At 36.6% G+C, this 17487-nt stretch overlaps 3 protein-coding genes across 13 annotated transcripts in view; 2 read left to right on the forward strand and 1 right to left on the reverse strand.

The window, feature by feature from the left end:
- The first annotated feature begins 1188 nt into the window (after window positions 1-1188).
- Window positions 1189-8458, forward strand: LOC122844378 (LIM and senescent cell antigen-like-containing domain protein 1). Of its 4 annotated transcripts, none has more exons than XM_044139758.1 (10): window positions 1189-1302; window positions 3597-3753; window positions 3870-3936; window positions 4248-4368; window positions 4553-4702; window positions 5028-5178; window positions 6068-6160; window positions 6265-6313; window positions 6463-6538; window positions 7228-8458. In XM_044139758.1, the coding sequence occupies exons 1-10, from the start codon at window positions 1199-1201 to the stop codon at window positions 7340-7342; spliced, it is 1083 nt and encodes a 360-aa protein (XP_043995693.1). In that variant the 5' UTR covers window positions 1189-1198; the 3' UTR covers window positions 7343-8458. The 4 variants fall into 4 exon arrangements, with proteins under 4 accessions (XP_043995693.1, XP_043995685.1, XP_043995709.1 ...); XM_044139750.1 differs by lacking the exon at window positions 7228-8458 and adding an exon at window positions 6758-7215 and having other exon boundaries at window positions 1211-1302; XM_044139774.1 differs by lacking the exon at window positions 1189-1302 and adding an exon at window positions 1424-1643.
- A 466-nt stretch (window positions 8459-8924) lies between these two features.
- Window positions 8925-16012, reverse strand: LOC122844354 (NTPase KAP family P-loop domain-containing protein 1-like). Of its 5 annotated transcripts, none has more exons than XM_044139708.1 (6): window positions 15960-16012; window positions 14622-14814; window positions 13191-13307; window positions 11674-12002; window positions 9753-11174; window positions 8925-9395 (listed from the first exon to the last, which is right to left on the reverse strand). In XM_044139708.1, exons 2-6 carry the CDS (start codon window positions 14638-14640, stop codon window positions 9210-9212), a joined length of 2073 nt encoding a protein of 690 aa, XP_043995643.1. In that variant the 5' UTR covers window positions 14641-14814; window positions 15960-16012; the 3' UTR covers window positions 8925-9209. The 5 variants fall into 5 exon arrangements, with proteins under 5 accessions (XP_043995643.1, XP_043995647.1, XP_043995673.1 ...); XM_044139712.1 differs by lacking the exon at window positions 15960-16012 and adding an exon at window positions 15782-15952; XM_044139722.1 differs by having other exon boundaries at window positions 9184-9392.
- A 17-nt stretch (window positions 16013-16029) lies between these two features.
- LOC122844401 (LIM and senescent cell antigen-like-containing domain protein 1) overlaps window positions 16030-17487 on the forward strand; it is a 34322-nt gene continuing 32864 nt past the window's right edge. For 3 of the 4 annotated variants that reach the window (XM_044139785.1, XM_044139795.1, XM_044139804.1), the window contains exons 1-4: window positions 16046-16241; window positions 17019-17107; window positions 17212-17260; window positions 17410-17485. In XM_044139785.1, coding sequence (XP_043995720.1) covers window positions 16166-16241; window positions 17019-17107; window positions 17212-17260; window positions 17410-17485 — 290 coding nt within the window. In that variant the 5' untranslated portion in view covers window positions 16046-16165. Of the gene's footprint in view, window positions 16242-17018; window positions 17108-17211; window positions 17261-17409; window positions 17486-17487 lie in introns of all 4 variants that reach the window. The other variant, XR_006372882.1, reaches the window with a different exon arrangement.

Here is a 17487-nt window from a genome sequence, read left to right on the forward strand (position 1 = left end):
CCATGATAATAATAATAATAATAATAATAATAATAATAATAATAATAATAAAGCATGTTATTACTTGCACAATCACCCTTTCATTGATATAAAATGATGCTGTTCCACATAGTGAAACAGAAACATGTCAAGTCCTGATCTTAATGAATATTGTTTAACCATTTTTCCTTTTAACATCGGGTGTGTATTATTATTATGTTAACTGTAATTAAATTTGCAAAAACTTCAAATTTGATAGCCTACTGCTCTGTTAATAGACCAATCCTGTCTGTGTTTTCTTCCCTTTTATGATTCATCCCGTTTGTTAGAAAACCGAATGAAAATACTTTCAAAACATTTGTTTTTCCTGTTTGTAAATACACGCCATCTGCTGGTTAGTGTGGGAAACTGCATTTCTTTTCAGCTGTGCATGAAGATGATTATTGTAATCTAAGGATGGGATGGAGAGCTGATCTTTCTTCTGAAACAGTTCAGCTGCTGTTAAGTTATATTTTCTCTTACTAAAGCTGTATAATACTGAGATTTATTTGAAAGTAACTTGTATTTTTTTTTCCAAAGTTATACAATATTTTAGTTTATAATCATTAAAAACGCTTGTTTAAAAAAGACATTGTGTCTGGAATTATTTTACATATATTTATGGCTGTTGAAACACACTTCCAAATTGGCTCTGGCAATTACAAAGAAGGTCAATATTAATGCTTTCCGAAAATCCTGACATCAGCAACCGCATGCTGAAAATTGATCAACTAACCTAGTTTTTACACACTATGTTATACTTTTGTATTATACTTTTCATATAGATATATAGATAGATTTTATTACAGACTCAAAGTACATTAAAAAAAGAAAACAAACACAATAAAAGAATAAAACGTACAATATAAAAGGCTCCTAACCATTCAGGAGGCAGTTGTACCAATGTCTCCAAAGAACAGATGAGTATTTTCCTGCACTATATTTAACATTAATCAACAGTAAGATAATTCTACTACTAGACTCGTTTAGATGACAAATAAATATATAGTTTTAGAAAAGAAAAATGAACCCCTGACTTGTTCATGAATCTTAAAGGGATTTAATGCTGCAATTCTAGTGAAAATGCAAACACACAAATTGTAGTAGGTTACAGAAACACAGATAGCAATCACTATTTCAATTGGGTGGCCTATTGGATTCCCCTCGCCCCTCTGGGTTAATGATCAGTCTCCCATTTTCCACATTAAAACTTTGTTTTAATTTCTTACTCAGCATGAAACATGAAGATTCTGGTTACTCTGAAGCCAGGAGACGAGCAACTTTGTAAGACTAACAGACATTTTTAACAGATCATGCTGGTTGTTTAACACATATCGACTATTCTAATATTTGTTTTTACATATGTTATTTGACCTTTAAAAAGCAGACCCGTCTTTTTGTGCTCGCGGCCCACATTGGGTAAGCGACCCTCTGGTTTGTTTCAGACTCTCGGACACTCCCCGCTGCTGCCTATTCGGTCTCTTTGCGTTTGCATCGGACGGGGACTTTCCAGTCGACAAAACTTTGTCATTCTGAAAATAATCAAGCACAGAGTTCTGTAAGCCGTTTTCCCCTTAGACTGTGTTTAAGGAGGTGATGCTGGGGGTAGCTGGGATGACGGGCAGGTACGGACAGTTAAATCCTTAATGGGAACTCTGCTAGCGTTGCTAAAGCTAACCTCACGTTAGCATGCCAACGAAACTAACCGCAGAACAAAGTAACCTCGGTTTAGTAAACTGGCTCAGCTACAAAGTAACAAGTTTGATGCCATTTATCTACCTATTTTTTTCATTTCGGTTCCTCCAGAATTTGATTTCACAAGTGAAAAAACTTAGCTTTTGCGAAGTTGCAATATTAGCATGGTAGTTGCTTGGCTATTTAGGGTCTAGCCTAACCAGCCAGTTTTAGCGTTTAACATAAACATTTTGTTACAATAGAGACATTTTTACACGTTTTACTTGTGTGTGAAAGTTTTTGGTGATATTAGTGTTGTTTTACTCATTTCATTGTGACAATTTTCTAATTGTCACAATTAGAAAATTGTAAAATAATTAAAAGCTTGTAGATCGACTGCAACTTTATACTCCTAATACGAGTTGAGAATTTAGCTGTCGTTGTATTGTTCTTTGTTACAGTTTTTGTTTAGATTTATGCCTATATAACTGCACAAGTATACAAAATACAAAGCATAACTTGAGAAAATGCAAAATGAATTTTAAAATTTAATATGAGTGAAAGACAAACCAATATGGCCCTATAAGAATCGCCCCATAAAACTCAGAACTAATAAGTAATTGTCAGCTAAATGTAATTACTATTTTTGCCATCTACTGTTATCAGGCCTTTTGAATAACTGGCAATGATATTGAGTAAATGGGTTTTGTTACATTCTTTGTTTTAATTAAGCACAATTAAAGTTTTTATTTATTTATTTATTTTTTTGCAAATAAACATCCTGTTTATGGTAATGCCATAGTACCTTACCTGAGCTTAAATCCTGACGTTAACAAGGCCTATCTGAAACCCATTCATAGTTGTGACTGGCATGCATGGCAGCTCCTGTCCTCAAGGACTGGTGTACTGCTGGTTTTTGATGTCGCCAAAACAGCTAACCCTCATCAACCAACTACCTCCTCAGCATGTCAGAAATCTGCAGAGGCTTGCTAATGAACCGTTATTTGATTCAAGCATGTGGAACCAGGGAAATAACGAAAGCATGTAGGATACTGCAGCTTCAAGTCTGACTTTCTCTTTCTTTCTGACAGATCATAAACACTGACATTAAATAAAGCAAGAGAGGCGTCTGATGTTGTTTGAGGTTATTTCGTGGTATGGACGCACTCTTGAAGTAAATTCAGGAGGATGGCCACAGCTAATTTCGGTAGGGTCATCCTACTCCTCTAAACATGGAGGAGTACCTTCAGCATTTCTCCATGTTCTCTTCATTCGTACATAAGAACTCTGATTGCGATTCACAGGATGTGTTGATTTTTGAGATCGTTTTTGCCTGCTTTGACGTCGTCAGAAAGGTTCCATCAAGCAATTTATTGATGCTATTGGTGAGGCAGTAATCAAAATGCGGCTAGTGAGATTAAATGGATGAGTGCGATTAACATTTGCGACATTACAAGAAGAGTGCTTAATCTTACACACAGAGCCATCTTGGCTTGGAAAGCTCTTCTCTCATTAAATAAAATCACAGTTTGAAAGACTTATTTTTATTTTCTCAGGTTATTTGTGTCTAATGAATTGCCTTGTTTTGATCATTTTATTTGGAACAAAAACAGAAGAAACCTGTAAGGGGGAGAAAGATGGATTTATTTTAATTTTTTTTTACATAGTCGTATGTTGGCTTAACCAGCCATCAGTACTTCTCTAACCTTACTAAATTAGGTGATGTCTTTGCAGTGACTAAGGGGGGGGGAGGGCTTATTATTCCCGTTCCTCTCTCCACAGTTAATTACATATACATCCAGCTTCAGATACGAGCTCTGTGAGAAATGATAAACACCGATCTCAGCCTGAACACCAAGGGGAGAAATGCACACGTGTCGTTTTTTTTTCTCCTCCTGTAACAGCTTTGCGAATGCCCTGGTCAGCGCAGTCTGTGAGCGCTGTAAAAGTGGCTTTGCTCCAACTGAGAAAATCGTCAACAGTAATGGAGAGCTCTACCACGAGCAGTGCTTTGTCTGCGCCCAGTGTTTCCAGCAGTTTCCAGAAGGACTCTTCTATGAGGTAATGCCTGTCACATGATGGTGCTCCTTTGAATGTCACAAATCAACACAATACTGAGCCATACAGAAAATTGTTGACTCTCTTTAACAGATATTTTGAATGTTTCCCTTTTACAGTTTGAAGGTAGGAAATACTGTGAGCATGACTTCCAGATGCTCTTCGCACCTTGCTGCCACCAGTGTGGTGAGTGTTGACCGGCCTCAAATTTTAGTATTGACCATGTTTTGTGTGGATTCAGATAACTAAATCGTTTGTAGCTTTTTGGGACGTGGCAACTGGGATATTCTTTTAGGTTTGTAATCTATTCATATCAAAATGACCAAAGTGATAATACTAATTTAGTTGATAATACAGTTAAACAATTTGTTTTCATCACCATACCTGCTGGCAGCCTAATTGTTGCTGTGTTTCTTTGTCTCATTTTAAATATGCGTTTTCATCTTATGCCAGTTGTTTCAAGTTGATTGTCATATGATTTTTTTTTTTTCTTCCAGGGGAGTTCATCATTGGACGTGTCATTAAGGCCATGAACAACAGTTGGCACCCTGACTGCTTCTGCTGCGATATTTGTCAGGCAGTACTTGCAGATGTGGGGTTTGTCAAAAATGCTGGCAGGTTAGTAATCCCTGTTTTTTACAGTCTAGCAAATAACAGCGTGGCAGCCTTTTGAACAAGTGGCATCACTTGCCAAGCTTGTGACTCGCTTTGCATTTTAGCAAATAATGGAATTTTAAGCAGTTGTGATGGAGTGTGTCACAAAATCTGTAGAAATGTTTTTTTTTTCTTTTGTTTCCCTCAGGCACTTGTGTCGTCCATGTCATAATCGGGAGAAGGCTCGGGGCCTAGGCAAGTATATCTGCCAGAAGTGCCACGCTATTATTGAAGAGCAGCCGCTGATCTTTAAGAATGATCCGTATCATCCCGACCACTTCAACTGCAACAACTGCGGGTCGGTGCCAATTCCTTCAGCTTATTCTCATATTTCCACACATTCTACTGCAGGAGAGCCCAAATTCGATCCTCGAGGGCCGGCATCCTGCATGTTTTAGTTCTCTCCCTGGTGGGAGTAACAACCTTTACAGCATGTCAGTGTTCTTCTTAGACCTTCTAATGAGACATCATTTGACCCAGGTGCGTTAAACCAGGGAGAGAACTAAAACATGTATGATGCCGGCCCTCGAGGATCGACTTTGGGAACCACTGTTCTACTGGTAGGAGAGGGTCACAAGCCAACAGTCTGTTAAAATTTTATTGATATTTTTTTTTTGTCCTAGGAAAGAGTTGACTGCTGATGCAAGGGAGCTGAAAGGGGAGCTCTTCTGTTTGCCCTGCCATGATAAGATGGGTGTGCCAATCTGTGGCGCCTGCAGGAGGCCCATTGAGGGACGTGTGGTCAACGCCATGGGCAAGCAGTGGCATGTGGAGGTTTGTGCATGCTTCAGTCCTGGGTTTTCTTGGTAATATTTATAACACTTCAGTGCGTTCATTACCTGATAAATGGCTCATATTGTCTTTCGGTCTAAAAATGTGTTTTCTAATTTATAAACCAAACTATGTTCAAATATTTTGGCCAGAATGAAAGTAGTATAAATATAATCATGAAACTCAAATTAAAGATGAAAGAATATATTTTTTCTCATTATTGATTATTATAATTTTGTGTCTCATTTGATTCTGACTTCAGATAGTCTTCATTAACGTTCAAGCACAAAACCCTCTTTCCCCCTATCTATAAAGACGGACATTATTTTGTCCAAATCATAAATCCATCCTTGGTCTTATTCAGATCTCTCTGCACTGCAGTCAGACTTGGGTAGAAAATAAAAACATTCAATAAATTATGCATGTTGTCAAGATATATAAACTTTGAAATGAAGGAAAAGGTATTTGGACCCAAAATGCTCTAAGCTAGTTGGAGTGTTTCTGACAGGCTGAGAGTTTGGAGAATTCTCCAGAGGTCAAGCAAGGCAGATCAAATGATGGATTCATCTGATTGAAGGCTGCTGCGTTTCATACTCTTTAAAGTATGAAATACTCTTTACTAACAGTGTTCAGCAGGTGGTGTAATGCTGAAAATGTTAATTGGCAGCAAGTAGTTTTGCATCAAACTTCTTCAAAATGTGTATGACAGACATGCAACCTTTTTTCTTTTTTTTTTTAATTAGTTACACCATGAATGCTCTGTATTATGGGATGTATTACAGGATGTATCCAGCATGTTTAGACTGATCAGTCAAACACTGATCAGTTTGATCAGTATTTGACTTTCATTAGAAATGCATCTTCCCCTTAGTAATGACAATTTTTTTTACAGCACTTTGTTTGTGCCAAATGTGAGAAACCTTTCCTCGGTCACCGCCATTACGAGAGAAAAGGTTTGGCTTACTGTGAGACGCATTACAATCAGGTAAGAAGCTAAAACTTGGCTTTGAATGACACGACTAACATCACAATGCAGGTAGATGATGAAGGAATTTGTTTGCTTTCTCTCCTTGTTTCTCTGCTGTTAAGCTCTTTGGGGACGTGTGTTATCACTGCAACCGTGTGATTGAAGGCGATGGTGAGCATCGGTGTGATAAAACACATAATTAGGATCTTCTATGGTTTAGTAATTAAAACCGTTCTGTGGTTGAGTAATGAACAAAGTGTTGCTTTAAGTGACAGCAGCTGAATCTTCTGTTTTTATTTATTTTTTCTGCGCCCCCTCAGTTGTGTCTGCTCTCAACAAAGCCTGGTGTGTCAGTTGTTTCTCCTGCTCCACCTGCAACACCAAGCTCACTCTCAAGTAAGTCTTAATATGTTCATTGATGCAAACCATAAAATCTAGTCACATGCAACTCTTCCACCTCAAGTTTGTTGTGCTCTTACTTGTCTTTAACACTTCTCACTATTAATAAGTGTTTTTTTTTTTTTTGATTCTCCAACACTGCTTCTTTCTTATTTCCTGTTTTCCTCCTGTGTCTTCTTTTCCAATGCGTCAATTGGTGTGCTTATGACAACTCAGAGATAAGTTTGTTGAAATTGACTTGAAACCAGTGTGTAAGCATTGCTATGATCACTTGCCTGAAGAGCTGAAACGCAGACTTGCTCGGCGTGAACGTGACGCTAAAGATCGCAGGAAAAAGCCAGCAGTGTGCCTGTAGCTTCACCACTCCATCCATGGATTGGTGCTATCGCCGCCTTCCTCTCTTCCTGTGGTTGTCCTTGTTAACCTCTTTGGCTCTATAGCATGTCATTATTTTTTGTAATTTATTTTCTAGCGTAGTTGTTTGTGTTGGCGGCATGAATCTAAAACATGTACATGCATGTTAAACATAAGCAGAGCTCGATTGGCTGATTCAATTCAGATACCTGGTAATTTAGTTGGTCAGACAGAAAAAGCTTGGTGCAACGTGTTCAGAGGTTTTACAATGTAATCAACAACATAACACCCAAAATACTCCAGTGGTTTTATTCCTGTTTTCCTCTTTGCAGGAACAAGTTTGTAGAGTTTGACATGAAGCCTGTTTGTAAAAAGTGTTATGAGAAGTTTCCGCTTGAGCTCAAGAAAAGGCTCAAGAAGCTGGCGGAGTCATTGGGACGGAAGTGAGCTGCTGTCTCACCTGGATGGGCTCTTGCTGTGGTAAAATATCCAGGGAAGATGTTATAATAAAAACATAAAGCCATTTTGGAGAAATTGAATAGAGGAAAAGGTTAGCTCTAGATCAATACCAGGAAAGTTGTAAGTGAAGGTTTATCAGGTTTGCTTAAATCCATCCGTTTACAAATCGACATTGACCCAAAAGGTGAAATTCATTGAAAAATATGCATTTATACAAATATATGCAATTATTTCACCCCATACCCATCTTTTCTTTTTTCTACTTTTATATTTTTTTGTTTGTACATTCCTAAATTCTTTTTTTTTCTGTGTAGTGTTTCAATGTTTAAGTCTATTTTCCCTCTATTATCATGTTTGTTAGCTGTGTTAGTGTGCCTGACAGAATATAGAGTTTAATATGACTCTTAATTTAAACATGTGCCTTAAAAACAAGAGCTGTTTAAATGGGAATGGCTTCTATATTACAACTGACATCTTTACTCAGTATAGCTGTGCTTGTGTTTGTCTTAGACTCATTTGCTGAATACAAAATCATTTGACCTTTATGTCCTATGTAATTTTTCTAATTTTTAAAAAAATCTTCAAGTTTTTAAAATATTGCGTAAAATTCATGTCCTTAATGAATATATATTCTATATCAAATTGTGAAATTAATGGCTGTGTAAAATTCATGCACCTAACTTGGGTCTTGTTCTTATATTTCAAAATCTAATAATGTATGCTGTCTGAATGTGGTTATGTATTTCAAATGCCTGGAGTTGTTGGATATTTCTGGATTAACATTTAAAACATTCAAAGGTGAACGGCTAATAGGAAAGCAGAACTGTTTTTAGCTCGTATTTTAACTTGTTTGATGTGATATCACTAACAGACCTTCTAATTGCTTTGATTAATTATAAACTCAAATGCGTTTTCAAATGAAAGCCACACAAAATAAGTTTTTTTGTGATAATTTTACTGTTGGAAGACTTTGTGTTTACATTTCAGTTGTGAGCTTGCATTTTATTAGCGTGGAATTGAAAATTACAGTTTATTGCATCTTATGTACAGTGCCGAGAAGCTTCATTAAAGATCAATAAAGTATTCTGAACACATAATGCTGAACTTGAGTTTACAGGAGTTAATAAATCTGAGCTTATTATATATGTTTTTTCCTCCGCAACATAACTTCAATGATTCATGGTGTTAAATTTCCCAGAGTTTAAACCCGTAGCTGTAAGAAGAGTTTGTCTAATATCCTTGTACTCGTAAATATTTATCTCCCTTGACATATTTTACTTCATCACAGTCTTATTCATTTAATCTCATTATGCGATTCATATTCATAAGTTCTTAAGTTTCACTTATGAATAAACTGCTATGAAGTAAAGTTTGAAAAACATCAGCTATAAATGACTTGCGTGGTAAACTCTGGAAACACACCTTAAGTGACTTGGTAAAGTTTAGTAGATAATCTTGCAAACTAAGACTGATTTTTGTATTATCGTAAATGTTTATGAACTGAAGTGTCCTTGAGCTGCTGTAGTTCAGTTGTGAATTAATACATTTATACAAAATATGAAAAATGTTGCACTCTGGGACTTGAGTCCATAGCCTGGAAGCCAGAACCAACAGTTGAGCTGTAATAAAAACATATAAACCCTTGCAACACACCTGCTTATTAAAGCTAGACAAACATGAAAAAGGATTTGAAAAAAAGATTTGGAGCACTCAGTGTACCTTAGCACACTCAATGTATTTAACTGTTACACAAGGCAACTGTTAACACAGGCTGGTAGAAGATGAGTAATTATTTCTTCTCTACACACTAGATTAACTTGAACAGTTGGGTTTTGGCAGGTAATGGCAGCATGTTCTAATGCTGTGGCTGGAGAGGTGAGACAAAACTCAAGAAGTGCCGTTTGAAAGTTGCCCATTCACCAAATGTCATACCCAGGAGGGCTTTCAGATCTTCTGCGTCACCGAAGACCAGAGCAGAACCATTGAGCTTATGTTTTTTCACTGTTTCCCTGTACGTACTGTCCAATTTCATCCTGTCCATCTGAAAAAAAAAAAAGAATATAAAACACAATGATGTCCGTGTGCCAGTTGGGTCAATGAGTAAGGCTGAGAAATGCTATAAAATATTTTATCAGCACTGAAAGTACACAAAAATGCATAAAGCAATTTGCAAAACTGCTACCACTGCAAAATCATAAAATGATGGAAAAATGTCCAACAAGATCTCTTTCTGAAAAACGGTCACTACAATTTTAAATCTGAAATTTTTTTAAAAATGAGCTAGACAGATTGTTAGAGAACAATCTAGTACAAAAATGTCCACTGGAAATAAAAGAATTAATATCCAAGCTATGCTAAAAGTGAATAAGTCATGCAGGCTAACTTTGTCTGAACTCACCTCTTCACATATATCGTCTGTGGTCATTTTGATAAGACTTGTGACTGGAAGTGGAGCTATGTTCCTCATCCAACCAGAATTTTCCATCCTGCATGTTCCTCTTATAAGAGCCAGTTGCCTCCTGATTGACTGATCCAGATTCACCATCCCTACCTGAAAGATCTCCAGGTTCTTTAAGGTGAACTCAAATTCATCATCCTTGAGTAACGCTTCGAACACTTCAGGGTCTCCGTCCTGCTCGAGGAGTTCCTCGATGTGTGTCATCACATATAGCTCCTCCCTGGACTCGCTGAAGACCTCCCAAAGGGTCTTTGAATCATCAGAGCTCATGTTCTGATGATCAATCACTGCTCTCTGCTTTTCATCCTCCACACACTGGAGGATCCAGCTGAATCGACAGGGCCACTGGTTGGCTAGAACCACCCATGCTGCAGTGTCCTCTGGGTCAGGAAAGTCTTTCTTCAGTAACTTCATGATTATGACCGTTACCCAGACAGAGCTGATCGTCCTCTTCATTGAGATAGCATCATCTAACATGTACTTGTTCAGCTTTTTTTCACCTTTGATAAGTATTGTCTGAACCGTTTGTTCCAATTCATCCTCTTTCATTTCTAAGGTATCTGCAAAGGACTCAGTTGATTCCCCAATTGCCAACACTATTGGCTCTATCACAGACGTCTTTCTCCTGTGTCTATTCCACCTCAAGGGGTAATCTTCAGAGAATCCTGGAGTGTTGTTAAGGCTGTGAAACAAATTGTGCTTTAAATTTTCAGACATTGTTGGTACTGTGAAGGCCAGAGTGACTATGCGGTTCAGCAGGCCGTGAGCTCTATCCTCTTTACAGATGGAGTTTTCTGCAAATTTTACCTTTCCTAACAAAACATTTGGATTTGCAGCCAGGATGGAAAGAACTGGGCATTCCTCATCGGAGAGTAAAATATTGATGGCCCCCAGGACTCCAACAATTTTCTTGGGGGAGCAACGGTCCAGATGAGTAATTTTCAACACAATTCGAATCCTTCTCCTTTCAAACACCTCCATGAACTTGATGAATTGAGTCAGAAACCACATTTCTTTCCTGACTTCATTCATGAATCCCAATTGTTTGCTTATCCGTTCGTTGTCCATTCCTTTCTTAATGTTATGAGCTTGGCTGAAGACGAGGCTATTGAACATCTGAAAGACAAACCTCAATCCTGTCGCTGCTGGGATTCCTAAGGATATAAAGATGGCGCCTTCAAGTAGCTCCACCTTAATATCTTCAGTCTCCTTGTTCTTTGGGGACTGTATTTCAGGAAAACCCCAAACACAAAAGACAACTAGGAGAACTACTGGGACAACATTAATGCCCACGAAGACAAACCACATGGGGCAGCCTAAAATCTTTTTGTATGTCCAGTTATCGAGGCTGTCCTTCACCTCCTGAAGTGAAAAGAAGAAACCCAAGGAGAAAAAATGGTTACCAATCATTGCTGTGTACTGTGCATGTTACTAATATAAATGTATTCTTTCTTTAAATTTAATTCCTATAATGCAGATCTCATGTTGACTTTGATCACATCCCCTTAAAGTGATTCTTAATTATCTTCAGCTTTCCCTCATGGAGGTTGGAATAATATTTGCACTCTCAATGTTGCCAGTCCCATCAATATAGCAGGTTAGATTTGAGGATATTAAATGAGAAGACTCACTTGAGTCAAATAACACTTAATCAAAAAACAGGACTATATGTTATTGTATTACACAGTGAATAAAGGACTGAAAAGACACTAGCCACCTGGCTAACGAGGCATTTAAAGTGCTTTTCAGAATATTTTTCAATTTATTTAACAATATTTGTAAACCACAAAAACACACACAACGTGAAAAGAACAACCACTAAAAATGTTTATAAGGTTTTGAAAAGCCAACAGAAACTCACCTTTTCCCTAAGTTCATCCTCTTCATCATATTGAGTAACACGATAGAGTGCGAGTTGCAGTTTCCCAAAATTCATCTGCATGGCATGAAACAATCGTATGGCTATCCCAGCCCATAGCATGTCACTGCCAGCAAAATGCCAAGCACTGAAATTCACATAAAGGAACCTGACATTATGGTGATTCTGGTTCTCTGTAGTCCAGACTGGTGTGTAGAAGAGCAGCCTCACAATGAGAAGCAACAAGTCTTTGACAGAAAGTTTGACTGCAAGGGGCTTTTGTCCTTTGTCAGATTTCTGCTCAATCCTCAAAGACTCCCGATTTGTATACACTGAAAAACAGCAATTATTTATATTGAGAATGTATGTAGTTTAGATCCATATGATTGTATTAGATAATATGGATGAACAATATTATCATCATCTTCTGCATTGATAAAGAAAAGGCATCTGTGACCCAGTTTTGGAAAAGCAGAATAAAAAATATATTTTAATATATTTTCTATGAATGATTTGTTTAGTAACTCGTCTCAAGTAGAAACAAAGTTGGAAGAAAAACATATAAGGCACTGTAATCAAAAATGTAATATTGTGCATCTAACCTCTAAAATCAAGGAATTGAGATAATTCTCTGGTAAATATTTAAAACTTTATAGATTTTACCTGTATGGCTTCAAATAAAATACACTTAAGCAAAGAACTAAATCCAATGCTTGCTCCAGGAAAACAATCTGCCATTTGCCACGTGAGAAGGCAAATAAATAAAATGAATGTTGGGTTCTGGAGAAGTCGTATTTGTCATCTGTCTTGCAGCATCTCAGAGTCCCATTATTCTGTGAATTTTATTATCTGAGCTTTAAGCTTGATCTAAAATGTGCAATAAATCTGCTAAAGTAAAAAGAAAAATAATAATTCCTGTTGCAGCAGGACCTTCAGGGTACAGCAGCTATACTTTTCTTTTCCATGGAGGCCTGTCACCACTCACACTAGGTGACATGAGTTGAGTTTGTAATATGTTTCCAAACATTGAATGAACAAGGTGAATTCATATGTGCAGCCTGACTTATCTTTTTTGTGTACTTTGTTTATTCCAACAACTCTCCAGGATTTGTTTATCAAGCTTTTTAAAAGAAGCATCTTTTTAAAAGATATAAGGATGACTTAGATGACTCAGTAAAATGTAAAAAAAAGGTCCCTTTTTAAATGCATCCAGTCAGTTCTTAAGAAGTTATTAAGACCTTTGGGGTTTAACTGCATGTTTGAACATAATATGTTTTAATATTCTGTCACCATAATATTATCATGGACAGGTACAGTTTGCACAATCAGCGCATCACAGTTTCACACGTCTCTGTCATGTTCACAGCTCTCACAGCAGATAAGGAGACGGTGTCATAAACACTGCAAACATGCAAATCATCTGATGCAGAAAGTAGTCATCAGTGTCACACAGAGTAAACCCAGACAGGTTTAAGTGGTTGTTTTAGAAACAATCTGCTTGTACTTTTCACACCATTTACCTCCTATTTGATCAAGAATCACATACAGTCGGTCTTCACAAGAAGAGTAGAGTCCCACAGTTGCCGGTGATGAAACCTTCGTTAGCGTCTTGGACAGAGCGTATGCATAGATATTATCTGAAAGCAGATTTATGTGAACAGTTAACGTGGCTAACTCATTATAATGCAGGTAATATTGCTATTGACTAAAGACATATTATTCTTTTAGTCTGTAGATTTAGAGGTGTTCTATTTCTAAGCTCTGCAGATCTACCGTACATATTTCCTGATGAAATTGTAAACATTGGTCCGAGAAACGTCTCATAATCTCGTAGAGGACCTCCACACTCGCTTCATCCTTCAGCCTTTTACACGTTATTACTCTTACAAACCTGCATTGAGAGACTGAAGCTGTTGCCTATTCTTCTTTCTGGACACGATCAAATGCTGCCAAATTATCTAATTATCCTCAAACATTATTTGACTCTAGCCACATGATTGGATTTAGGTCAAGCCTTTCACAGTCAAATTCTAATCTGAATATGCTTCAATCTAAACCACTTTATTAGAGATCTTGTAGAGTTTCATTGTCTAACTGGATGTTGTGTTGAAGCCTAAAACAGAGTTTGTTCCTGTGATGGATTGGTCATCACTGGAGATAGCATCAACTCCCTTAGCAACTCCACAAACATCAGCATGTTAAATAATAGATGGACAAGGGTTTATCAGACATTCCAAAGTTAAAATGTGTGGATATATTCTTAAATTTACCAAATTTTGAATGATTTATCTTGAGTTAAGATACACAGCATTTTTTTTTTTTTTGCTGAGATGAATATTCATTGGAATATACATTTTCATCAAAGCTCTAAATGCAATTCTTTTCAGGCACAGTCAGAGGTGGACTTAGCAGATGTAACCACAACAAGATAAAGCACATCAGCTGTTTGGATGTGTGAAATTTCTTGGTAAAAACAACTGCAGTCTTGCAATGTTTTTACACCAATTGTGTCAGGAATTGCAGTAGCTGCTTAAGTATCATGAGACAGATAGGGGGTATTATGTCCTCTCCCATCTATCATTGAATTAGCTCAGTTGTGATGCTGTTGTCTTGAAATTTTCAGAAAGACAAGACTTCTGCAATAGCAGCTAGTGAAAATGCTCTCAAACTCCTTCTTGTGTTTGCTCCTGCTACTTTTTTCCCCTCCAGACTTTCAAACACCTTATGGCTGCTGTTCATTAATTTAGCCCAGACAGGCACTGTGCCCATCAAACAGGATAGAAATCAGAGGCGGAACTCACACAGAGCCATCACTGATTCACATAATAATGTTTGCAAAGTGTGTTAGGGAGAATTCATTTGCACCCTGAAACAGAGTGAAAATAGAGTCCTTCTGAGGAGAAGGGATGTGCTCCTCTACATGCACATTCATTTCTTGTGGAATAACTCACCTGTTGTTACCTCCTTCATGATGACAGTAGGGAGGGACACGCAGCTGTCAGAGAAAACACCTTTGATCTGTGAAAAATAAGAAACTGCAAGGCTCTCAGCTTGGGACACTTTGGAGACATTTCTGCAGCCATGTGTAATCTGTTTAGCTTTCTTCTCACTTCCCTCCTCTCACATCTCTTCCTCTCCTCAAACCTTTAAGGGATTAATACATATCATTACATTTATTCTTTAATTGATCACTCGCAAAGGCTTCTGGATAAATTTTATGAAGGATATTAATTGTTAATACATTTATTGATGGTTTTTATGTCAAATGCTTATAAACAGCTAATGGTAACTTTAATTCTGAGTGGGAGGTGTTTGTAATGTTAACAGTACAGAATTCTCAGCAACATTTAGGTTTATTAAGCCTAAATAGAGAGAATAAAAAGTGGGAGTTCATTTTTCAAAGTCCCATTTTCACCATGTTATCTATATATTTATAAATGTCAGATTTTCAAACTAAAATGTACTTGTTCCTACATCATTCTGATTGTTCAGTAAAGTAAACAAATAGTGTTTTGTCATGCTTCTGACAATCTGGTCTGATATGTTGATTTGTTTACTCGTATAGTTTCCAAACAATATATTTAGGGTAATTAAAGCTAATATTTAAATTAAATATTATTTAGTTATGAAGCTTCATATTTAGTTTCTTTAAACTAAATATTTATTTACTAACTAAAAGTTTAAGTTACAAACTAAACATGTAAACATTTTCAAACTAAATATTTAGATCCTAATTTAATATTTATTTTGCTAAGTAAATATTAAGTTTCAAACTATATATTGTCTAAACTAAACATTTAGGTTCCAAATTAGGTTTAATTTTCAACCTAAGCATTTAGACTTGTACTTATTTTATTGACATTGCTCAAAGACACGAAAGTGAATTTGGCAACAAAATGTCATTTGTGACACAGAAAAAGTATTGAAAATCTATCAATTTTTTTTGGTTAATATTAATATTATATTGCTAACTAAATATTAAGGTTTAGTTATCTGTGAGCTAAACAAATGATTACATTTGTTTAGTTATTTAAACAAAGAAGGGTGTTATTTAGCTCGGACCTCAATATTTAGATATGAACTAATTTAGTTGTCATGCAAATTTGCTTACCGATAAGCGGAACTGGAATATCACAATAAAAGCTGGGTTTTGCAGACCTAGATATAAACTTCGCCTATGGCGGTACTGAATCGCTCCAGTGGTCGCACAATTAACGTTTTTCCATATATATAACCCATTATTTCCCTCTTTACATGTCCAAATTGTAATTTAAAAACATAGGACGTACCGTTTTAGCGGTTACACAGACGTTTTGTCATGTTTCTATAGCAACAGTTTTTGCATCGACGTCTCCCACTTCGGTCAAGCCACAACACTTCCGGTTCATGTTAGATTCAGTCATTAGCTGCTTTACAGCTGCTAACTACGTTGTTTGTTTGTTTTTTTTACACAAACAATATAATACATTTTCATAGAAATCATTTTGTTTTACGAATGAATAAACAGGAAGTCTTAAAGGTTGATAGTCTAAAACAGACCTTGTTCAGATATTTTGGCCAGAATGAAAGTGGTAAGTAGGCCTATTGTGAATTGAAATTAAAGATGTAAGAATGTTGTTTTTTCATATTTTAATTCCTTTAATTTTGTTTGTCTGATTTGATTTTGACTTCAAGTATTCTTCATAAACTGTCAGGCACAAAAATCTTTTTTTCTTTTTTTCTTTTTTTTCTTTTTTTTTTTTTTTAAATATAGATAGACATGATTTTGTCCAAATCGTAAAGACATCATTTGGTCTTATTCAAATCTTTCTGCGCTGCAGTCAGACTTGGGTCGAATATAAAAACATTCAATAAATTATGCATGTTGTCAAGATATATGAACTTGAAAATGAAGGAAAAGGTATTTGGACCCAAAATGCTCTAAGGTAGTTGGAGTGTTTCTGACAGGTCGAGAGTTTGGAGAATTCTCCAGAGGTCAAGCAAGGCAGATCAAATTGATTGAAGGCTGCTGCATTTCATACTATTTAAAGTATGAAATACTCTTTACTAACAGTGTTCAGCAGGCGGTGTAATGCTGAAAATGTTAATTGGCAGCAAGTAGTTTTGCATCGAACCACTTCAGAAATGTATGACAGACATGAGACTTTCTTTAAAATTAGTACCATGAATGCTCTGTATTATGGGATGTATTACAGGATGCATGGGTACACAATAAGAAGAGACTAAATACAAACTGCACTGTTTTTTGAAGTTTCAGACATTTTACTTGTAAATGTTTCCAACTGTTTTTCCAGCCAAATTTTCACCATGTTTACATGTTTAGATTTTTTTAAACAATTTTTTTACAGCACTTTGTACCAAATGTGAGAAACCTTTCCTCGGTCACCGCCATTACGAGAGAAAAGGTTTGGCTTACTGTGAGACGCATTACAATCAGGTAAGAAGCTAAAACTTGGCTTTGAATGACACGACTAACATCACAATGCAGGTAGATGATGAAGGAATTTGTTTGCTTTCTCTCCTTGTTTCTCTGCTGTTAAGCTCTTTGGGGACGTGTGTTATCACTGCAACCGTGTGATTGAAGGCGATGGTGAGCATCGGTGTGATAAAACACATAATTAGGATCTTCTATGGTTTAGTAATTAAAACCGTTCTGTGGTTGAGTAATGAACAAAGTGTTGCTTTAAGTGACAGCAGCTGAATCTTCTGTTTTTATTTCTTTTTTCTGCGCCCCCTCAGTTGTGTCTGCTCTCAACAAAGCCTGGTGTGTCAGTTGTTTCTCCTGCTCCACCTGCAACACCAAGCTCACTCTCAAGT

The sequence above is a fragment of the Gambusia affinis genome, linkage group LG02 (assembly GCF_019740435.1).
Source record: "Gambusia affinis linkage group LG02, SWU_Gaff_1.0, whole genome shotgun sequence".
Taxonomy (NCBI): domain Eukaryota; kingdom Metazoa; phylum Chordata; class Actinopteri; order Cyprinodontiformes; family Poeciliidae; genus Gambusia; species Gambusia affinis.